Here is a 24597-nt window from a genome sequence, read left to right as displayed (position 1 = left end):
TAGTTCAAACAACTATGGTCTTCCCGAATCTTTTGAAAAAATTTCTTTATTAAGATGATTTCCACAAGGCGATCAAGGTGAAAGATTAATCCTTTTTCCGTGCTGTAGTGGAACTTCACTTCCTCCAATAATTCTCCCTAACTTACAAGTTCTAGGTCACTCAAAGCCCTATTGGCAGGAAGGAAAGTCTGTATGCGCTCACGTCTTGGAGATGAAGTTACATACTGACAAGCTGGGAGAGTTGGGTGTCGAAATCTCGAGGAAGTTGGCTGTTGATTAGGTTCTTCAATCACTTCCTAAGTCATATAGAGGGTTCTTTAAGGACTACTATATGGGAGATCACGACATGACCCTTATATTGTATTAGTGTCTAAGTCCATAACTATAATTGGTATGTACTTGACCCGAGAATAGCATGGTCCATTTGGGTTGCATATCACCAGGACAATTTGATAGGATGGACTTTTGAGAAGAAGTTATTTGTGGTTTATTAATATATTATAAGTTCTAATATATAAATATGAAATCATATTGTTTAATTAGTATTGAATATTGATCAAGAATTAATTTGGAATTAATTTTGTGATAAAAAAAAGAGACTAATTAAATAGAAGGGGTGATTTGGTAAATCATCCATTCTTATAAAGTGGGCTTATGATCCATAGTTCTTCATGTTGAGCTAAACCCATGTGGTAACCCATGGATACTCCATGGAGGTTTTAACCCATGGAGCATGAGGGATATGGAAAGTCATTAGGGTTTACATGGAGTAACCCTAGTCTGCCACACTATATAAGAACCCTTCTAGATCATGAAATCGGCACTTAAGTGGAATATTAGAGGGCTAGCCGATTTGCTTGTGTTAGAAATCTCTTCTCAAGTTATCCTTTGTTCTAGGTGTGTTGTGATTCCATTTGAGGCATTCATACTATTGGTTCTAAGCTCTTGAAAGTCCAAGCAACAAGCTACAAAGAAAAGGTATGTTATCCAACTCATTTTATTACCCAAGTATCAAAGTTTTGTATGCTAGTTAGGGTAATACCTTGGAAAGTTCAAGTTTGCATGGATAATAGAGAAAACATAGATCCAAGGTATTTAGGGTTGCATGTACACCTTAGGAGTGTTAGAATGCTCAAAACCCATCACCTTATTGATCTAACATATTTGCTTGTTGCTACTGAATCAACAATGATTTAGTGCACTGGTAAAGCAAATTTGATTGGAAGATCTACTCCCCACACTTCCATGGACATTGAAAATTGGAACATTGGAAGTCCAGAAAAGTTTTCTCTTCTCAATGGAAAGGGATCAGTCATAGTCAAGTCATTTGACCAAATGGTAAAAAGAAAGGCTAAGTCTGAGATAGTCCTGTGTACCATTCCCAAAGAGTCCATTTCCAAGAAAAGGGACACTGGTTGCGAAGCTGCCATATTTACCTGAAGGATCGCAAGGATGGTAAAGTCAAAATTTTTTACTCTACTTCAGGTAAGTCCACTGTCTAACTCTATTAAGCTCATATTTGGAGATTCTTAATACATGATGTAATGCAATTACATTTTGATGTTTTGTAGAATCAAAGGAAGCCTAAAAGAAGAGTTGGTTGAGTCTAATCGCGGGTAAATGGATATCGGTTGCATGGTTCGATGATAAGATTTTTGAGCTGCTGCTTAAGAGTTATAATAGATTGCTTAGAAATTTGTAATAACATAGTTTTCATTTGTAATTTCATTGTAAGGAAAAGTTTTTCCGTATTTTATAAATAAATAATTTTTTTATATTTTATTATATCTCCTTCTAGTGGCATTTGTGAAAATTGATGTTTGTATGTTTCTATGTTAGCAATATGGATTTGATTCTTTCGTTTGTGGTAGTGTCAAAATTTACCCAATAAGGAAAGATTATCATCACCCAAGTTTCAGTTGGATAGAAACTTGGAATCATGCAACTTGTATTGTGTGATGAATGAGAATTTTCATCTTTGGCAGATTAAGACTAATTCCTTCTACATATGTATATGTGAGTCAAGTGAAGGACTAGAGGATCGGGTACACTGGGTGTGCGTTGGTCAGGTCCACCACAAAGAATGAAAAGACTATTCGTCATGATTTACTAAAGTTTAGTAAATATGGTTATGCTTACAAGTTTAAGTATAATTCTGAACATTGGAAAAGTTTCAATGTATGGCAGAGCGGATGAGAAGAATCAAATTAGGCAAAAAGATAAAAGGTTTCTCCAATATGAAAAGATGGTAAAACCATATAACAATTGATCCTCTTAATGATCATCTTAATGATTATGGAAAACCATATCACAATTGATCCTCTAAGGATATCTTAGTGAATTTGTATGGCTAAAAAGAGGAATCGTGAATTGTTGAAATGGTTAAATCAAGAAGATGAGTCATACTTCGTTCCAAGAACAAGTCTTATAGTCATACTCCAAGATTGTAACTTGAGTGACATAATCTTAAGAAGGTTCATAACACTCATCAAATGTAGAGTAAAATGTTTCTTACCCTTGTACATTTGAAATTAGTAAGTTGGGATGTCTTGGTAAGGATAAAGGCCAACTAAGACCAATTGTGTGAAGTGTTAGTCTTGATTAGAATCTGTACTAACTCTTGAATATTTGTTTGTCAAGTAATGTTCCTTGACAAAGTGAATCTTATATGTCAAGAGGTCAGTGGGAGTCTTAAAGATCTTGAAAGTTTCAAGAACTAATCAAGGGTAATCCTATTGTTAGACATTAGCACACGACTTGTGGTTTGTAACCTATCGTGTTGACATATTCTTATTTTTGTGCCCATTCCAGTTGAAGTTGACTATGCATGTGAGTTCTATGAGTTCTCAATTGTTTGCATGACAACCTGGAAACAATGATAGGCCCTTGTGCTGCCAGGTGACAAGAAATTAAGATTGAACAAGTTCAGTCCATATGAGTTTCGATTTGTCACTAACCTTGTCTTGTGATTATGGTGTTGACAAATTCACATGGATAGGAACACATACACCATAAAATCTAAGTGTCATAAGGTTTCTCTCCAATTCATGAAAATGGTTGTGAGGAAACTCTTTCACTAAGTAGATTTTAATGAGATAGCAATTGTGTTATTTACATTGTCAAATTCGATTATGACATACCTCTTCATAGTTTGAATTGTGAGAAATGGAAAAGGTCTAAACATTTGAGACTTATTGTTGTAAGTTCTAAAGTTGTTGAGACACACATGTGAGCTATCTAAAAAAAGGTGTATTATTTTGAGAAGCCTAGATAAAGTCTTATCGAAGCATCTCGTATCAGAATTCTGAACTTTGGTAATGAAAGTCAATAAGTATTGATTTCTAGACGTCCAACTAATTTCTGAATACATGTCAAAGCTAGTGGGAACATAAGTGTTATGCTAGCAATATAATAATTATTATGCTAGTAGAACATAATTATTATAAGTGTTGTAAGATCGCAATGTTAATTATAGAGAACAAAAGCTTCAATTTGCAAAGATGCAGGGTTTTTAATCAAATTTAGTCAAATATATGTGAATGCTATGTTGGAATGGTTCAACATAAGGAAATTCTATATATATGGAAATGTTAATTGCGTTCTTAAATTCGATTATGATTACGACATCCCTCTTCATAGCTCGAATTGTGAGAACATGGTAAATAAAATATATTGTAGCAAAAGACTGATAAAGTATTCTTTTTTTATGTTAGACATTATGAATCACACCCCATATGCTTCGAGTATAAGATCGATTGTATATGCTATAATATTCTCGTGTTCTAATTTTCCAAATGCCTAGGGCATTAAGAGGGAAAAAGGAATAGAACCGGATATGACTAAAGTGGTTAAACAACTGTTAAGGACAATCTAAGGTTCGCCAACGATTGGTCGCTTAAGGACAGTGGGAAGTATAGTAATCGATGGACCATATTGACATTATTATGAATAGATAGGAGTTTATTAATAATGAGTTGTCATATGGAAAATATGGAATGTTTCCATATTGGGGGTTGAAGAATAGATGAGAAAGTTAGAAACTTTTATGCAAGAAGGATGTTCAAAGGAATGTACTTTGAATTTGAGACTTCATTTCCATGGAATTATCTTGTAACAATCTCCAAAGGAATATTTTGTAATATCGTTGGTCAAGTCTCTGTGACTTTTGATACATAGACATTACAAAATAATTATTGTATGATAGTTTAGAATCTAACACTTTCTAGAAATGACAAGAATTTGGAATTCTTACACTTGTAATAAGGATTTGGAATTGTGAAATGAGCATCATTGAAATGTTGTCAATTGATCTATTTCACAAAGTAAGGACAATAGACAAACATAGCTTGCAAGCTTGGAGCATGGGACAACTATTGTTTTAATTCAAGTATTACGTTGATAAATCGAAACATTATACAATGAATAATGACTAATCAGTATGGCACTCAAAAGTTTTGGGGACATATAAGATAATTATTATTCTTGTGTTTCACTTTACATGTTTTGACTTCCCGAATGACTAGGTTATTTAAACCATCCATAGTCGATCAAACTTTGGAAGTAGGTATTGAGTCAAGACTGTCATGAATGGGTCTGTAGAGGTGTTTTAGTTATAGCACAAGTTGGCTACATTGTTCATGAGTACTCCTGGAATAAGATTCGAGTATTGGATTCAACCCACGCTCATCTGAATCGCTTCATGGATTTTATCACGAGTGATTGTGAGACGATAATATCTTATATTCTTGAAACGGAGACATGTAAGTTGTTGTTGCAAGTCGGTTGCACATTGACATATGTAAACACAATAGTAACTTAGTGCTATAAAACATATCGTTATGTGTAACTTGATGAGTAAATACTAGCAAGAATTTGGGTCTAAGTTTATCCATTCCTTTTACCCCATGTGGATAAAAGCGATATATGTGGGCCCCTCGATGATTTAGTGATGACACCCCTAAGTGCTTGGCCAAGCCTGTACTGATTTGATTTATTCAATTAGTCGGTCGTCATAAATCGGAAATCAAGAAACAACAGATGGACAGAGAGAATGATTATAATCCATGTCTCAGTCCATATGATATCTATAATGGAGGAATATATGATCCCTTATCTAATGGACGCGTCATTGACTAGGTCAGAGTTCGACAACGGCTTTTAAGAGCTACGATTGCTAGTCGGGTTGTGGAGTCGTACTTGCAATAATAGTTATTAGACTTATCCAAGTGAGAGACTGTTGGATTAGGTTTCTAAGCCCATAACTATAATTGGTATGTACTTGACCCGAGAGTAGCATGGTCCATTTGGGTTGCATCTCACCTGAACAATTTGTAAGGATGAACTTTTGAGTAGAGGATATTCATGATTTATTAATATATTATAAGTTCGAACATATTAATATGAAATCATATTATTTAATTAGTATTGATCAAGAATTAATTTGGAATTAATTTTGTGATCAAAAGAGACTAATTAAATATATGGGGTTGATTTGGTAAAATCATTCATTCTTATGGTGTGGGCCTATGATCCATGATTCCTTAGGTTGGGCTAAACCCATGTGACAAACCTATTGGATAAGGTGTCTAAGTCCATAACTTATTTGGTACATACTTGACCCGGTCCGGCATGGTCCATTTGGGTTGCACTTCACCCAAATGATTTATGGATAATTTTATGAGAATTGTATACTTACGATTTATTAATATATTATAAGTTATAATATATTAATATGAAGTCATGTTATTTAATTAGTTTTAGTCTTAAATTAATTATGAATTAATTTAGAGATTAAAAAGAAGACTGATTAAATTATGGGCTATTATATTTTATATAGTGTGGGCTAATACTCATTTGTTAATGGGCTAAGCTAATATGAAAGTCCATGGATGATCCATGGAGCTTTTAACCCATGGATCCTTGGAAAGGAAAAGACATGGGTTATTAGGGTTTCACCCTAACCATGCACACTATATAAAGAAGCATATGATGCAAGAAATGTGACACTAGGAGTGTGAGACTTAGTGGTGGCCGATTCCACAAGAAAGTATACTACTCTCTCAAAGTTTTCAAGTGTTTGTGGTGATTCGTGATTCCATTTGAGGCATTCACACTATTGGTGCTTGGCTCTCAAACTCCAAGCAATCAACCACCATCAAAAGGTATGTATTTCTACTAGTATTTTTATGATTCATAATCCTTATGCTATGCTAGTTAGGAAGAAACCTTGGAAGTTATTATTTGAAAGTATTTTAGAAGAAAACATAGATCCAAGGTTTATTAGGGTTGCATGCACACTGAGGAAGTGTTAGATTGCTCAAAACCCAACAAAACCATGGATGATCCATGGAGGTTTAAACTCATGGAGCCTAAGTAATATGGAAGGTCATGCACATTAGGGTGTACATGGTCTAACCCTAGTTTTGCCACACTATATAAGAAACCCATTAACTCCTACAATTGGCACCCTAGTGTTCTTGGAATAGCTATAGCCGATTTTGGAGTACAAGTATTCTCTCTCAAGTCCTCCATTGTTGGTGGTGTTGTGTGATTCCATTTGAGGTGCAACACTTGGGCGTTAAGTTCTTAAAGGTCAAACTCAAGAAGTTCTACAAGCTACAACAAAGAGGTAATTCTATAACTCACACCATTATGTTTAGCATGGGATGTTTTACTCTGATATATTGACATGTGTTTTGATATGATGTTTGAGATACTATGATTTACATTTTTATGAGAAGATTGTGATAACTATGATTTTATTTAATAATCTAAAACGAATATTTTTGGTCATGATTTTTGGGATGTTAAAAATAAGGTATGTATTTTCTGCTGTTAGGTGTCTTTTTGCTCCTATCTACCATGTATATGATACTTGTTGTAATTCTAGTTGTTATTCGTAAGGTGATTCTTCTCAATACATTTACATGTATGGTAATTTTGTCTATGACTTGCTGGGTCCTAACTGTTGATTATTGTTATGTGTGCATTGAATAGTATTTGTAACACTTGATTATTAGGTATCCTCTAGTTTGGTATTAAAACTATAAAAGTTCTCATTTTGGTCCTTGTTACGCTAGGTGTAACTTGGAGTACGCACGACGTACTCTCTTTAAGTCAAACACGTGGAACCATTAGTATGTTGTGTGTACCTTAGCATACGCTAGGCGTACTCACTCAGACCACAAACCTTAATTTTTAGGATTTGGCCCCTATTTAATCAACATTATGGACCTTGAGGTTGCCCCATCATCAGCCTCCTTACCCTAAAAAGATACCCACGAAACCCTAGCCTCCATTTGAGTGTTCTTGAGCCTTTTCTGTGATCTTGTGGTGTTTTTGGGTACCTTAAAGAAGAAGAAGCTTAGTGGTGAAGCATTGGTTGCGTTGGAGCTTGAAGATCCAGAATCTTCAACATCTTTGCAAGCCTCAGAAGGTATAAATCTCTGAGCTTTATGACTCTTTAGTATAAATCTTGTATATAGGTAAAATATTATGCTCTTTGGTCCCATAAGATGATTCTAGTGAGTAAATGTTACTCAAAAGGTCTTGAGTTATTCTTTTGATGTTTCTGAGGTTCCTTGATGATAAAGTTTGCTTCTTGATGGTTAAGGATCAACCATGCAAAAGTTTATGGTCATTTTATGAAGAAATAATGCTAGATCTAGGATTTGGAAAACTTTGAGCCATACAAAGGCTTAAAGCTTCTGACTTTAGGGATTAAGACCTTATTTAGAAGTAGATATGAGGTTTGGAAATTAAGGTCTTAAGGGATTAAGCCATATGGATGAGAAAAAGCCATTGACCCATACGCCGCGTGTACTTAGTTTGAGTCCCATTTTCTTCTTCATTGTTTGGACTTGTACGCTGAGCGTAATCTGGTGGTACGCATGACATACTCACTAACTAGGCTTTTAGGCCTTGAACTAGTTTGGGATATTTTTGGACCATTAGTATTTATGGGTTTAATCCATTGTTGGGACTCAGGTCTTTATGGATTTGGGTCATTTCTGGGCCTTAGGCCATTTTGGGTTTTGGGCTGTGATTAGTTAGGCATAGTACAGGAAGGGTAAAATGGTATTTTATCCTAGGAGTCAAGATTAAGGATTTAGACTATCGGTAATGGTTTATTGCCTAATTATTAATTAGGGTTTTATTATTTGTGATTTAGTGCGGGGATTTTCCTGTTCAGCAGCCCGAGTGTTATTTGTTTATCAACAGATTTAGGTGAGTTCCTTCACTCTACTCGTGGGTCTCAGGCACCAATGTCGGCCTACTGGATTATATGTGTAGGATGATAGTTGTGTTTGTGACACTTACTATTATGCCTATATGTGCTTTTTGTCTTTGTGACTCTTGTTGATATGATTGTATGCTTAGCTGTAGGGGTGAAATAGACCCAATACCGGTTGAAAGAGACCGAAAGGGGTGAAATAGACCCGATATTGGTTGAAAGAGACCAAAGGGGGTGAAATAAACCCAATTATGTTTTGAATATTATGGGGTATTTTGGAGAAACTCACTAAGCTTTGTGCTTACACTTTTATGGTTATGGTTTCAGGTACTTCGAATTCGAAAGGGAAGGCCCGACATGATCGCACCGTATCCACCCATGTTTTCCACATTTTTATGATTTTGAGAATTATACTTTGATGACTATTTTACTATGACATACTTTTGGATGGGTTGATATGAATATTTGATTGTTTGGGTTGAATTTAAAATGAAATTTTTACCTATGATTTTTGGGATGTTACAAGTTGGTATCAGAGCCTTGGTTTGAGGCATTCGGGCACACTTTTAGGTTTGTCTAAACTCAAACTGAGGAATTGATTATCTTTTTGAAAGGAAAGAGTTTTCTAAATAAACTTCTATAAAGAAAAGGGGTGTGATGCATGAAAGCAGCCGATCACAAGTAAGTATTACCAAAATACCCATACATGTCTTAAGGGATATGGGCTAATGATCTATATATGTGTATATCATGTTGGATTTGGGCTAATGATCTACTTAGCATTGCATAGTAGAATGTTAGGAGAGATGCCTTTGTATGCCAGTTTTATGAAACCTTAGAATTGCATGCTAGTATGGATTTTAGATGATTGGATATAGTGGCTTGGTTATGTAGTGCTCTAGGTTAGAACTCAAAGCTCGAATGATGCTTTCTTTGTGCTTCTAGGGACTCCACTAGTGTCGGCTAATTATTAAGCGAATACTTCAAATTGCATGTTGTGGGGATTTGATAGTTCTCTAAGGTTAGGTTCAACTCTATTGTGCAACTCTTTTTTGAGTCAAGCCGTTGTAGAGTGGGACCTAGTAGTCGAAAATTATGTGGTGCTGGTAACATGTAATTGCATTAGTGAAATAGTTAGAAGACATTAGAGGGGAGTCTCTTCTACAGCTGATGGCAGAAAGTGGTTTGGAAAGGAACCCTAGGAAACGTCTTAGCATGTAAGGTACTCTATAGTGCGAGTAAAGTATATGATAGTAGGAAAGTGACTTAGATGATTTGAGTCAGTCCTTGAGGAAGGTATAAATAGGTGTGGAAGGTAGTATTGGGCCCGTACTGCTGAAAGCATAAGATCTATACCCAAGACAAGGAAGGCCTTGAGGAATTCTAGAAACTTCGGGAGTGTGAACCTCTTCGTGTGTATACTAATTGTTTATGTATTATGTTTCAACATGGTGGTGATACGCAGCAGAGTAGGAGGATCAGGATCTGGACCTAGTTCGGGCATCGAACTAATTGATGAGGGTTTGTGCGAGTTCATCGCATCTGAGATTACGAGAGGCACCCTTGATGCGACCCCGATGATGTTCGGTCGATCAAGGAGGGTATCATCGAATTGATGGAGGATTATCTGCGGATCTTTAGGGCCGATTTAGCTGCTGGTCAATACGGAGCCCACATTCTCTCCTTCAAGGATTTCATAGGATGTAAGTGACAAAATTATTTGGGGTGAAGGACCCTATTGCCGCCAGATGATGGATAAAAGATATGGAGAGTGCTCAGATGACTAACTTCTGCCACGAGGGGTCAACGGTGAGGTTTGCTACAGGTTGTCTGAGGGAGCAAGCCCGAGATTAGTGGGAGGATGTTGGATTTGCTCTGGGAGCCCCAACCACTGAGGCCATGACCTGGTCAGATTTTATGACCCGGTTTTGAGTAGAGTTCGCACCGGTTGTTGAAATGCAACAACTGGCAAGGGATATGCGACAGACAACTGGGACCGTGACGGAGATCACCGCTAAGTTCCAAGAGAGAGCTCTATTGGTACCCCAGTATACTGCATACGAGGAGATGAGGAAGACTCGGTACCATGACATGATGAGATCAGATATCAGTGAGTTTGTTAGCTTTTCAGCCAGTCTGAAATTGGATGACATGATATCTAGGGCCCAGGAACGAGAAATTGATTTGGAGTACATCGGGAAGAGGAAGGTAGAGCAGGTGCAGACGGCTGGGGTTTCAGCGAAGAAACCCAAGGGTTTTGATTCTAGATCGAGGGGCCAGTAGGGTCGGGGCAGTTGTGGCAAGTGCGACAAGACGCATGAAGAATTTTTCAGGGTGGGTGGTTCGGGCTGCTATCAGTGCGGAAAAACGGGTTTCTTTGACAGGGATTACACTGCCTCCACCACCACCCACATTTTTTGGTCTAATCCACTTTCATTGAAGTCAGAGGGGCCACAAGAATGTCGATTGCACGAGTTTGACTGGAGGAGCGGTTGCAGCACTCGGTCCGGCGACGTTGAGGATCACTTATAGACGGGAGGGCAAGCAGGCGGCCCTTATAGCAAAGAGCTGTGCTTTTCAACTGATGGTCGAGGAGATGCGTGCAACATATGATGTGGTTATGAGTATGTATCTTCTGCTTATCTCTTTATTTATGTTGTTTATCATGCTTATATATTTGTGTTGTTGATTAGAGTCGTTCCTTGTGAACGACATTCCTACATTGGTTTTCTTTGATTCGGGGGCTACTCGATCCTTTGCATCTATTGCGCTTAGCAAGAGGTTTAACGATGTTCCGAGGAGATGGGTTATCCATTAGAGATGGAGATTGTCGACGACCGTCTTGTGCGAGTGTCGAGGGTTCACCGGGGATGTACTTTGGAGTTATTCTACAAGCAGTACTCGATTGATTTGGTTCCTATTCCCTTGCGCAAGAGCAAGGTCATTATGGGGATTCATTGGTTGAGCCCCAATAGGGGCAATGATTGATTGTGGGCTTCAGTTGGTACGTGTTCAAACCCCAATTGGGGGAGAGTTGGTGATACATGGGCAGGGTGCTCAGCGTGGACTGTCTCTCTGTTCAGCAGTGAGGGCCATGCATTATCTTCAGTAGGGTTGTTTAGGGTTTGTGGCCTATGTGATGGATAATTGGGAAAAAGAAGGGTGACTGTGGATGATGTGTTGATTGTTTGGGAATACCCAAACGTTTTTCTAGAGGATTTTCCTGGAGTGCCTCCGAAGAGAATGGTGGAGTTTTGGATTGACTTGGTTCTAGGTGTGGCTCAGATAGCCAAGGCACCTTATCGGTTAGCATCTCTAGAGATGCAGGAGTTGTTCAACCAACTACAAGAGCTGTTGACAAGGGGTTCATTTGACCGAGTAGTTCACCGTGGGGAGCGTCAAGCCAAAGTTAAGGCGGTGATGAGGTTGGAGGTTCTGAGGTCTCCATCCGAGATTCAGACTTTCCTTGGGTTGGCAGGTTACTATTGGAAATTCATTCAGGTTTTCTCCAAGATATCGATTCCTTTGACCCGATTGACAAAGAAGACTGTCACCTTTCGTTGGGGGCCTAAGCAACAGACAACTTTTAAGACTCTGAGGCAAAGATTGTTTGAGGCATCGATTGTGCTACTATGAATTCAAGTATATATCAATTATAGTTATGGGCTTAGATACATAATCCAATAGTTTTCGCTCTAAATTTTGGCGCCACTATATTTTCGGAGTTCGATGTACCATCTATACGAACCATAAGAGCCTGAGATATCTTATGGATTAGCCTAACCTGAACATGAGGCAGAGGGGGTGGCTAGATGTAGTGAAGGATTATAACTGTGAGATTCTGTATCACCCAGGCAAGGCCAATATGGTGGCCGCTGCCGTGAGTCCGAGAATAGTCAGTGCCCCGATTCGGGAGGTATGTTTGAGGATGACTATGATGACGCCAATCTTGGAAATAATCAACGAAGCACAATCGGAGGCCAGTAAAGGAAGAGAACAGGAAGAGTGGGCAAGTGAGGCTCAACGGGTATTGATGGAGGAGGACCACAAGTTGAGATTCTCCATTCATCCGAGGGCTACCAAGATGTATCTTGACCTGAAGCATAGCTATTGGTGGCCGTGTATGAAGAGGGGTGTGGTCTGGTTTGTAGAACGATGCTTGATGTGTCGGAAGGTCAAGACCGAGCACCAATGCCCTCATGGTGGAGGTTCCATTATGGAAGTGGGAGCAGATCATGATGGATTTCATTACTAAATTTTTCAAGACCGCAAAGGGTTTTAATGCCATATGGGTGATAGTGTATCGTTTGACGAAGAGTGCTCACTTCTTAGAAATAAGTGAGGACTCTTCTGCAGAAAATATGGCTGAGATTTATGTTCGGAAGTGGTGGCATGACATGGGGTGCCGACTTATATTGTTTCATATCAGAATGTTCGTTTTACTTCCATATTTTGGAAGAGGTTTCACAAAGAACTGGGCACCTGGTTGCATTTCACTACCGCCTATCATCTATAGACCGACGGGCAGAGCGAGCAGACTATGCAGACACTCGAAGATATGTTGTGTGCCTGCATCATTGATTTTGGTGGGAATTAGGACTCATACCTTCCTTTGACTGAGTTTTCTTACAACCATAGCCATCATGCCAACATTGGCATGCCCCCTTTGATATTTTATATGGGAGGAGGTGTCAAAATCATGTTTGCTAGGGCGAGGTCGGAAAGAGGGTCATGGAGAGCATCGAGATAGTGCTCAAGATGATTGAGCTTATCCAGCAAGTCAGGCAGAGATTGTTGACGACCTAGAGCCGCTAGAAGAGTTATGCGGTTCGGCAACACTCTGAGCTAGAGTTTCAGGTTGGAGATTTGGTCCTTCTGAAGGTATCACCCTAGAAGGGTGTTATCCGCTTCAAGAAGTGGAGCAACTTGGGTCGTAGGTTTATTGGCCCTTTTAGAGTGTTAACTCGTGTGGGCAAGGTGGCTTACCGGTTGGAGCTACCTGAAGAGTTGAGTCAAATTCATGATACCTTCCATATTTCCCAGTTGAGGAAGTGTATAGATGATGAGATAGTTATGATTTATGTAGATGGCATTCAGGTCGATGGTCGCCTGAATTACATTAAGAGATCGGTGGCGGTTCTGGATTTGAAAGTGAAAACCTTGAGGAACAAGGTGGTGAACTTGGTTAAAGTCCAGTGGCAACATTAGAAAGGCTTTGAGTGGACTTGAGAGCCCGAGGATGAGAAGTGGGAGCATTACCCGGATCTGTTCGTAGAGGTTGACTTCGAAAGTGAAGTCTGATTCTAGTAGGGAGATTTGTAACACCCGTTGTAGATATTTTTCATTCAGCCCTTGTATTTCTTTTAAGTTTTCATATCAAGTCCTTACGTGGGGCGTACAAGGGATACACCGGGCATAAGTCAAACAATTTATGGGACAAGTCAAAATGTGAGTACGCTAGGCGTACATAGGTATACGTCGAGCGTACTCGTGTTGCCTCCAAACCCTAATTTCTTGGGTGTGACCACTATTTAAGCAACATAAACCCTCTTGGACCTTCTCGTGACCAACCTCCATATTCCCCAAACCCTAAAATTAAACCATGGTGTGTGAAGGAGAGTTTTGGAGCTTGAAAAACGATTCTTGTATGTTGGGTGTTAGAAGGAAGATCTTTCAAGTGAAGGTGGTGCATTCTAGCTTATAGATCCAGAAACTCCATCTTCTTGTGCGCCCTTTCAAGGTATAAAGGTCAAATCTTGGAGCTTGTCTAAGTACATCTTGTTTAGTTTTTCATTTTGGTTATTTTTGTCCCAAAGCTTGGATCTTTGTGAGTTTGGAGTACTCCAGAGCTATTAAGCTTTCCTTTCAGACATTCTACGCTGTCTTGAGTCATAAAAATGCTAGCTTGGTCATTTCCTTTCGTCCATGCAAGAGTTGTTGGGTTTTTTATGAAGTAAAATTTATAGGTTTTGAGTTTTATCTCCTTCTAGCCATGTAAAGGCTTAAAGTCATAGACTTTATGGATTAAGACATTCTTTAGGGGCCAGATTTGTGTTTGGAATGGATGTCTTAAGGATTAATATGTTTTGCATGTAGATTGTGGGAGCAACTTACGTACGTTGAGCGTACGCCTGGCTATGCCCCATGTAGCCATACGCAAGACCAATTTCTGATGATGCGCTCTACGCCATCGTAGAGCCGAGTACGCCGAGCATACTGACCAAGTTGACTTTTGTTGACCTTTATGGAATTTGGCCAATTGAGTATTAGGTGGACGGTGAGGGGTTTGTGAAGGGTAAAATGATCTTTTACTCTAAGTATGGACTAGACTTGACTTGGGCTTAGTAGTGTATGTGTATGTGTTAATATACCTTAATTATTAATTAAGGTTAACTGGTGTATTTAATTAGGCGAAGTCTAGTTTCGACAGTTCGGGTGTGAGTTCTATCAATTATCAGTGTCAGGTGAGTCTCCTCATTTATTCTTATTTCTATGGTAGAATAGTTTTATATATACATGTGATGACCAGCTGGGTCTAAGTGCTATTATTGTATATGTGTTGATTATATGTGCTGAGACTTTGGGTAGTCTCCAAGGTTGTTGATAACCCACATGGCGTGCTGTTTGGCTACTGAGACTTCAAGTAGTCTTTAGGGTTGCTGAAAACCCATAACTATTTTATATGTTGTGTTGTATGTGATATTTTAAGGGACTCACTAACATTTGTGCTTAAAATTGCTGATTATATGTGTTTCAGGTACTTCTGAGGATCGTGGGAAAGTGAATGTCTGATTATACACACTCGCTGGGAGATTAAGTTATTAGACATTTTGGGATACTTTGATATTTAGATGTAAAATTGTATTTGACTTTTTGGGGATGGTTTTTATGAATTTTTTTTATTTATGAAACTAAAAATGAAAAAAAATTGGTTTAAATTTGGATGTTACATTAAGTGGAAAATTTGGAATATGTGGCTCAGATTTGTTCCCGCGTTCTCGATTTCATAATTGTTTTCATTTAAAAACATTCCTCTCTCTCTCTCTCTCTCTTCTCTCTCTCTCTCTCTCTCTCTCTCTCTCTATATATATATATATATATATATATATATATATATATATATATATATATATATATATATATATATATATATATATATATATATATATATATATATATATATATTATTTTTTTTGATGTTTTTGGCATGTGATTCTTATAGGCAGTGGCCTTTGGGTCCCGTGGTGTTGTTTGTTGGAAAAAATTTTGGTTGGATTTTTTGTTATAACAGTCACCATTGATGTGTAGTGTTATATATCATGTGTATAAAATATTACTTATAAAAATATATTATTTGTAATAATTTTAAAAGTATATTACAAGTGTAATATTCAACATGAATATTAAATACAATATATAAACATTATATGTAACATTACATTACATATGAGTAATATGTGTAATCGTGACTTCATGAATACGTGAAGCAGTGGTGTCGCCAACAAACAACCCTTCTTTTCTATAACTAATTTTCGAATATCTTTCTAACGAACCTGATCTACTACAACGAACTCATCTTGTTCCGATGGCCAACCATCATATCCTTCTCTCAATTCCCTTTCCACCCGTGTCATGTCATTCTCTAGATTCATTTTCTTGTGTGGGGATGTTGGTTTGGGTTTTAGGTTTAACGATGGATCTAGAGAAGAATTTGTTTCTCATACAGGGGCGGACCTAGGGGTCGTCCACGGTGGCACCGGCAACCACTAACTTTTCCGGCCGTAGTGGAAAAATTTTTAAAAATTTTATTTTTTCTACTACCGTGCAACCTCTACTGTAAAATCCTACGTCCGCCCTGTTCTCATATATTTTAGAAGGTTGGTAGTGTTGCAGGTTTTGCGGCTATGTATATGCATGTGTTTGTTTATACAAATGTTTGATTTCTTAAATGGAATTTTGAAAGTTAGTGGTGTTTGTGTCCGATAGTTACGTGGTGGAAGTGGTGTCTATGCTACTAAATAAAAGGAGGGGAAGAGGGGTGGAATGGTTTGGTTTTTTCTTTGAAAAGGATCCATTTATTTAACTAATATTTTTTCAATTAAGTAACATAAAAATGGTAAAAAAAAAAAAAAAGTCAGCAAGGACAAATCATCGATTATGGACCAAATTCAAAACTAAAACTAAATTACGAGGACTTTTCGAGTGAGAAAATGAAGTTATAAACTAAATATGTAAGATAACCCTAAACCAAAGGGACCATGTAATTGATCTTTTTTCTTATGACGTTTAAGAAAGGGACGATGAAAAAGCAATACAAAACGAATTTAACACACGAAACATTAAATAAAGTGCTGATTTCAAAATTCTTTTTAGATATCTTTGGGGATCAGATCAATGACCACATGAAACAAACCACTTAGTGCATTATAAAATACGTAATATTCATAACGAGCGTTGAAACGAACTAGAAACAACAGATGATCCATTACAGAAACAAATATACCAGAGTACAAAAAAGATATGCAGAATCTTTTATCCCTAAAAACAGATTATCGCATACTCATTACCTACATAGACCATTCGATTAAACCCCCATACTCATACTCACCATCATCACCATTGTCATACGCTATGGTGTTCTTGCTGTAACTCACATTGCGAACTCTCTGCTCCTTGTAAATCTCTTTGTACCCACTCTCCGGCCGACGCCTTCTCCTCCGCCGTTACTCGTCCGTGGAACACCATCTGCTTGTCACTGTAACTTATTCAGGATTTTTTCACGTAAATGCCTTTGCTTCCTCCTTTTCCCCCGTTGAAGGTTACGGGTACTGATGGGTTCAACGGTATGGACGCGATGCAACCGGAGGAACCGACGTTTGCCACTGATTTTGACGCGAAGTTGCCGGATTCTTTTGATCCTTTCGTCTTCGTCGGTGATTGGTAAGAAACATAAACAGAGTAAAAACTTACTTACTAAAGAAATAGCGAAACCCATGGACAGAGTTTCAACAGAAAGAGTAGAACTAAACAATTTGAAAAGAAAAAACTGGAAGAACACTTGTACAGTTCTCTTAATCAACGAAGAACCAGTGCACAAAAACAAATTACAAAATAAAAACTCACGAGTGAAAAAGTTGAGAGGAATTTTGGGTTTCCTCTGATATGAATCAGTTTTAACACGAGAGTAAAACGCTGTGTTCTTGAGTTTAATTTTTAAAGAGGGGGAGGAAAGGGAGGGGAGGAGAAGAAGATGGAAGGAGAAAAAAAATGGAAGAAGAAGATGGAAGAAGAAGAAGAAGATGGAAGATGGAATGAGAAGAAGACTAATGGTCAATCCGGATTGGATGACCCAAAGTCCGCGTGTTCCTACACTTCTATTCTTCTTTATGAGCTCTGCAGTCCATAAGAATGAACATATGACAACTAAGCCCCTCAACTTTATTTTCCTGCACCAAACATACCAAGTACCTATTCCTAATATATAAAACGAATTATTTCAAGTTTAGGTTGAAAGATTAACTAACAACATTTTTTTAACCTTTTTAACAAGAATAACAACGGATTAGGGGTCATAATGGAAACTAAAGGAACGGATATCTAACATCAAAAATGCATTTAACATATAACATAAAAATGCAAGATGAAATCTGATCATGAAAATGCTTAAGGAAAAAATATGTTCGTCATGTAAAATTACACAAGGAGAAAATGATCTGATAGAATGATGACCAACAAACGAAGAAGATGAGGATCAGGATGAGGGCTATTTATAGAGTTGGGTTAAAGAAATGGGATAAAAGTTGGGGGGGTTAACGTTCTTCCGCCACTACTGGCTACATGATAAACGTACGTTACTGCCACCGTTTAAGACCACCTCTGGAAACTGAAAATGTAAAATACAGGGTAACTAAAAGTCAAAAACTAACCAAGATAACTATTTTTATCAAATTATGGTTTACGTTTTCAGTTATAATAATAATTACCATATACTTCTCTATCAATTTATTCAAGGTTAATGACATGACAATGCTAATGTGCTTATATTTGGATGGTAATTTTTATTTATTTTAGAGGTCCTTTAATACAAAAAAAAAAAAGAACGAAAAAAACCTAATAGCCTTAGGCATCATTTTTGATACCAAAGAGTTGAAGAAACCCAAATATGGCAGCCAAATGAACACTTTTAAGTTGTCATGAATTTCAATGATTAGACATGCGACTACACATTTTGTGGAAACAAAAATATGTTGTAAAAATATAAACTGATGTGAATGCACACAAACGATATTGTAGTGATGATGACAATATCTTCAGAGACATGAATTCGCAAAAGAAAAGTCAGTTGTATTCCGTAAGGAGATCTTGATAGTACTCTCTGACTGAGAATACTATCAAGTTAGTATTTCTGGCGAAGGAGTCGTGAAATAGTTAGAGTATTTAGTGAGAAAATATGTCACCATCATTGATGACAATTTATCTTTACGGTGAAAGTGAGCATTTGACTTTTACTAGGATCCGTGAAATTAGATTCGTACCATACAAATAGTGGGATGGAACATTCAATTGTCGATTGCTTGTCTCTTATGGAAGGACCGTCCTATTGGTTAGGGAAATCGTGGGCATTTGTGATGTTTCTTGCGCTGACTTAGCATGCCAGCATAGCACATGAACAATGTTATTGTATTTGGTCCGAGCAAGGGCGCTTCTAGGATTTTCTTTTGCCTAAGAGCATCCACAATGGTGAGTTCAATTGAAGAGTTGAATGAGGTAACAAGTTTATGTGTCATTCAATGGATGAAACTTGACCATTGTGAGATGTCACCTTGGTATTCAATGGATTTGAAATTCAATGATCATTGAACTCTTCAATGAGAAAAATAAAAGTTTTTAATTCTTAAATATTTACTATAAATTACATTTTGTAATAATTTATTGAACTTTATAGAATTCAATGCATTATGGAGAAAAAAATAATAAAGTTGTATGAATTGTAAAAAAATGACGTGACAATCTATTGAACTCTATGATGTTCAATGCACTGTAGATCGCACTGTAGATGCCCTAAGTGAGTTGGAATTAATTTTATTTTAAAATAGAGAAAAAAAAACAAATTTGACTAATCTTTTTAACTATTTCTAAGATTTAAACAAAAATCAAGCATTTTCATAAATAACCATCAATTTTGTTCTAGTCACCGTGAAATTCATAGGAAAAACTGCAAACCACCAAAATAATGATTCTTGATTTTAGGAGTTTTACTCGACTTTTTCAAATTTGCAGTTTTACACGACTATGTAAAAAGTTTGACCGTGTAATTTTATGACATGTACATATTTTCCAATTCTCTCAGTTTTGATCTGTTAAGCCTCTAGTTGCTTCTAATGCTCCTCTATAGACATGAACTAGTACTTAATAGATGAAATGATTAGGAAAACTTAATTTAGCTAATTAAAGGTCAATAGTGAAATAATTTTTAAGGCATAGTTTATACTCACAGTCTCAAACTTTAATAATCTTAACTCTTAAGCCTGTAAAGATCCATTTGTATAATTGAAAGCCTAGTTATAAAATCAAAAGCACTACATGTTGTGTTTTAGATTTAGAGAGTTTTAGATTTTGAAACCGTCAAAGAATTTAGATTTAGAGAGTTTTAGATTTTGAAGAAATTGAATTTTGTTGTGTTTGGTTTGTAAGATCTACATTGAATTCAGTATAATTCACATTTTCATCTTAACTTCATTCAATACTTATTAAAGGATAATTTGAGAAAACAAATTAATTATTTGCCTGAAATGTCTATGATTTTACATAATCCATTAAACTAAGAGATTTTCAAAACACTTTGTAATTTAATATCCTTATATATATATATATATATATATATATATATATATATATATATATATATATATATATATATATATATATATATATATATATATATATATATATATATATATTTTGTTCCGGACATGGATTATACCGAATTTTAATTCCAAATCCATTAAAATCTAAGAATTTAACGAACCCAAAACGTATTAGGATAGCCATCTTTCACACTACATGTATCGTTGTATTATAAAATACAAGAAACCATTCAATCTCGACAAAAAATCACGAAAAAGAAACATAAAAATATTTCTTCGTTATTTACCTTCGCTATGATACTTCATCATGGACCATAGACTCATAAACTCTTTGATTGGCTTTCTTTGCCTACAAATTTAATAAGAAGCAATGCACGATTAAATAACATAAATGTTACATGTAGTCTCATTTCAACTATATATCATAAAATATGTATAGTTCAAATAAAAAATGACTTAATAAGAATTTAAATTAGTAAACAAAGGCTTTCTCCACTAAGCATTAACTACTTTACAAATTTTCATACGTTGTGTGTAACAAATATATTTTAAACATCATTTATTAAACAGAAAAAAATCAAACAAGAATAGCGACTTACTTCCTTTTCCCAGTTTGTGCATAATGTCAAAACATAAAGAAAGAACGCTTGAGCAAATAATGCAGCAATAATCCCATACCATAATCCCTACATAATAAACATAAAATTAAATAAAAGAAATCTTTGAAAAAACGTTAAAATGTGATCAAAGATGAAAATTTCACTACCTTTCCTCCCATATGAAGTACAAAAGCAAACAAGATCGCTAAAGGAATCCCGATTAGATAATACGCTCCTAAGTTCACAATTGCACCAACTTTTTGTCTTCCACTCCCTCTAACCGCCCCTACCAATTTCGAAGCACAATATATATATATATATATATATATATATATATATATTATAAACACAAATGGAAGTTGTCATCTCACATCAAATAGGCATATGATAGATTTTTTCAAGTACTTATATTTTTAACATGGTATCAAAGCTCAAGGACTATATATACATATACTTAACATGATATGTCATTGAACATCTGTCTAGTGACATGTTCACGTCAGTTAGACATTGTCTCATATGCCTAAGTTTGACAGTTAAAATTAAAATAGTGCTAGTAACTCTGAGAATGAGTAGTTAATTGACCGATTGTCACCTGAAAGTACGGATTGGACGCCATCAATGAAATGAGATCCGGCAATAAGCAACATCATTTGTGCGATATAGGTCACCACCTCTTCTTCATTGCTATAACAATACCCCCATAGTTTTCTCCCAAAAATCAAGACCATTGAACCCAAAACCCCTTCGGTCACTACTGCAACCATTGCAACACGTATCGCTAAACGTGCTGCGTGTGCCTTCCCAGCACCTAATTCATTTGAAACCCTTACACTACAAACAATTTAAAGAAAATTAAACAACAAAACGTGAATTATAACAAGTTTATTCGCGAAAAAATCACCTTGTGGCACTACTTAGACCAAGAGGAATCATGTAAATCATTGAACATGTATTCAAGCTGCCATGAAAAGTCAACTAGTTAGCCATAATAAGATGATAGAATTCAGATTATAAATTATAAAGACGTAGGATATAACAAATTAACTTTTTATTTTTTATTTTTTTATAATAGAAAAAAATGACCACCTATTTTCGAATTGTGAAATACCTTTTACCCAACAAACACTAAAAAAAAAATGTAATTTTCCTTTTGCGAAATGACGTTATAATTTCGTAAAATATTTTGCAATATGCAATTGACCTTGCAAAAAAAAGTAGATCATTTTTAAATGGTAAATGGTCAATTTGTAAATTATGACCACCCCTTTTGGGTATTTTTGTAAATCTTAGCTTTGAACTCCATTAACGAACCTGATAGAAAGAACCGAGGTTTCTAGTTGAGGATTTGGAAGAAGACCAGATAACAACACCATCATCTCAAACGACCATATCTCCAAACTGTTGAAACAATCACATACTTTTAGAAAAAAGATTCAAAAAGCTGTAAACTTTATGAAAAAAATAAATTCATCATGAAAATTATACCAGACCATAACTGCAGAAGGAACTGCAAGTTTCAAAAATGTCGGAATGTTACAGAAAGCTTCTTTCGAGAAACCAGTCCAAGTCTTTTTACACGAAGGAGAAACCCGAACATAAATCGCCAACAACAAAACATTAATCCAAAGAGAAACAGCATTCGCTAATGCTGCACCTCGACTTCCGAGCCCAGATTTAAACACCATAATCCAACAAACAAGAACATGAACAAGCGTCGTAATCCCAGTGCTTAACATCATCGGAACGACATTGTTTTGAGATTGAAGAAATCGAACATGGCATTGAAGTAATGCGTTTGCAAAAAGACTAGGGATCATGAATCGAGCATAGAGTCCAGCTTCTGCTGAGATTTCAGGATCTTGTCCTAGGAAAACAAGCAAGGATCCTGCATTTGCCCAAATGAAAGCAAGAGGAATGCTCACTGATAAAAGAACAATCATCGCTCTCTGCATATGGATTCCGAGCATGTGATACTGTTTTGCGCCATATGATTGTCCACAGAATGTGTCTAAAGCACTCCCCATTCCAATCTGTTCACCATTAAAACAAGAATCGAACTGGGTTTAAGAAATTGGTTGATATCTGAAACGCCATGTAAACAAGACGATGAAATGAAGGAAGAAGATGAACTAACCATCAAGCTTGTACCAGTGACGGAAGCAAAAGAAGTAGCCATTGAAGCACCAGAGAGAGCGAGCTCACCAAGGTGACCCACAAACATGACGGAAATCATCGATAACCCACAAATCAATAGATTTATTGTCATCAAAGGCCCTGCTAAGTATAACTGCTTCTTAAATTCTGTCAATATCTCATCTTTAGTGTATGAATATGATCGAGCTCTCTTTTGTGGTTCTTGATTCACATGATTACTCAGAAGTGGCGATGCAAGCCCTTCTTCCTCCATTGTTCTGGTAACTCTTTGGGAGACTACAAGAACAGGGTCGAATAAAGATAGTGAAAAATATCAAAACGATGACGATGGAGAGAAAGATACAATTTTGTTTTTAAAAACGATTTGAGTAGACTGAAGAACAAGTGGTGAGAGATGCTTTGTATGTTAGTAACAAAATCGTTTTTGGTTTCTTTTTTATAATGGGTGGAAGTGTGATTTTCCACATTAGATACTTTTATAGTGGGATTTATGATAGTATCAGCAAGTCTATCCAGGAAAGTGGTGGGTTTTAAGGGTTTTTTGTTGACATTGAGTGGTAGCCAACTGGATATTTCTTGTTCCTAGTGGAAGGAAGCAGAGCATCTTTCGGTCTTTCCGCATCGCGACATTCGTTGTGTTTAATGAGATAACATTTTATATACATTCTTGAAAATTACTCTTTCAGTTAAATTACAAAAATGGCGCTTTGTATTTTTGTGTTCTTTTGTTATATATAGTTAAAAAAATGAGTTTTGTTCACTATAAATGTTATTCTCTTTGATTAATATATAGCTAAGGCCCCTTGGTATACACTATGGATGAAAGTGGGTCCAAACCCGGAACCGGTTAACGGGATTTTGTAGAATCAGAAACCGGACCGGTATATATGAATCGGTTCTGGGTAAAATGGGTCTAGAACCAGAAAACCCGGAAACATCAAAAAAGGTAGTTTGGAACCGGATAAAGTGGGTTTAGAATCGGAAAACCGGAATTTTTTGGTAATTACTTACTACTTAGTGGGTTGAACATTGAAAATTTTTATATTGATATCCCGACTTTGGGGGATAGTAACTCATTGAATATGAAACCAAAATTAACAAAATTATAGTCTAAAATCATGTAAAAACTCTAAAATAAACTCTGGAAAAAACCGCATGTCAATCTGACTTTAAACGAATGCGATATGCATGTGTTAACATTTTCACATAATACAAAGTACAAAAACAAATAGCTGAAAAGTTGAAAATTTTCAGTTTTGATATCCCGACTTCGGAGGACTGTAAATCATTGAATGTTAAACCAAAAATGACAAAATTATAGTCTAAAATCATGTACAAACAGTAAACTACAAGTTGGAAAAAACCACATGTCAATCCAACTTCAAATGAATTAGATATGCATGTTTTAAAACTTTCACCGAACACAAAAAAACTGAAAAATTAAAAACTTCTAGCTTTGATATATCGACTTTGGGGGACTGTAAGTCAATGAATATAAAACTAAAAATGGCAAATTTATAGTCCAAAATCATGTGCAAACTCTAAACTACATGTTGGAAAAAACCGTATGTCAATCGGAATTGAAACGAATGAGATATGCATCTTTTAAACGTTTCACAAAAAACCGGTTCCGGTTCCAAAAACCGGTTCCAGTTTTTAGACCCGGTTTACCCGGACCCGATGGACCCAAACCCGGATTACCCGGAACCTGGGTAAAGCCAATTTTTAAACCCGGAACCGG

At 36.4% G+C, this 24597-nt stretch overlaps 1 protein-coding gene across 2 annotated transcripts; it reads right to left on the bottom strand.

Annotated features, from left to right (window-relative positions):
- Positions 1–16698: 16698 nt before the first annotated feature.
- Positions 16699–23431, bottom strand: LOC111894803 (protein DETOXIFICATION 16). 2 transcript variants are annotated; one of them, XM_052766074.1, is made up of 9 exons: positions 22837–23431; positions 22188–22732; positions 22014–22100; positions 21604–21660; positions 21295–21533; positions 20867–20985; positions 20700–20786; positions 20388–20449; positions 16699–18116 (listed from the first exon to the last, which is right to left on the bottom strand). In XM_052766074.1, the coding sequence occupies exons 1-8, from the start codon at positions 23107–23109 to the stop codon at positions 20393–20395; spliced, it is 1464 nt and encodes a 487-aa protein (XP_052622034.1). In that variant the 5' UTR covers positions 23110–23431; the 3' UTR covers positions 16699–18116; positions 20388–20392. The 2 variants fall into 2 exon arrangements, with proteins under 2 accessions (XP_052622034.1, XP_023746670.1); XM_023890902.3 differs by lacking the exon at positions 16699–18116 and having other exon boundaries at positions 20211–20449; positions 22837–23419.
- Positions 23432–24597: the final 1166 nt, after the last annotated feature.

The sequence above is a fragment of the Lactuca sativa genome, chromosome 8 (assembly GCF_002870075.4).
Source record: "Lactuca sativa cultivar Salinas chromosome 8, Lsat_Salinas_v11, whole genome shotgun sequence".
NCBI lineage: Eukaryota > Viridiplantae > Streptophyta > Magnoliopsida > Asterales > Asteraceae > Lactuca > Lactuca sativa.
The sequence above is the reverse complement of the archived record's forward strand: the minus strand, read 5'-3'. Positions and strand labels throughout refer to the sequence as shown.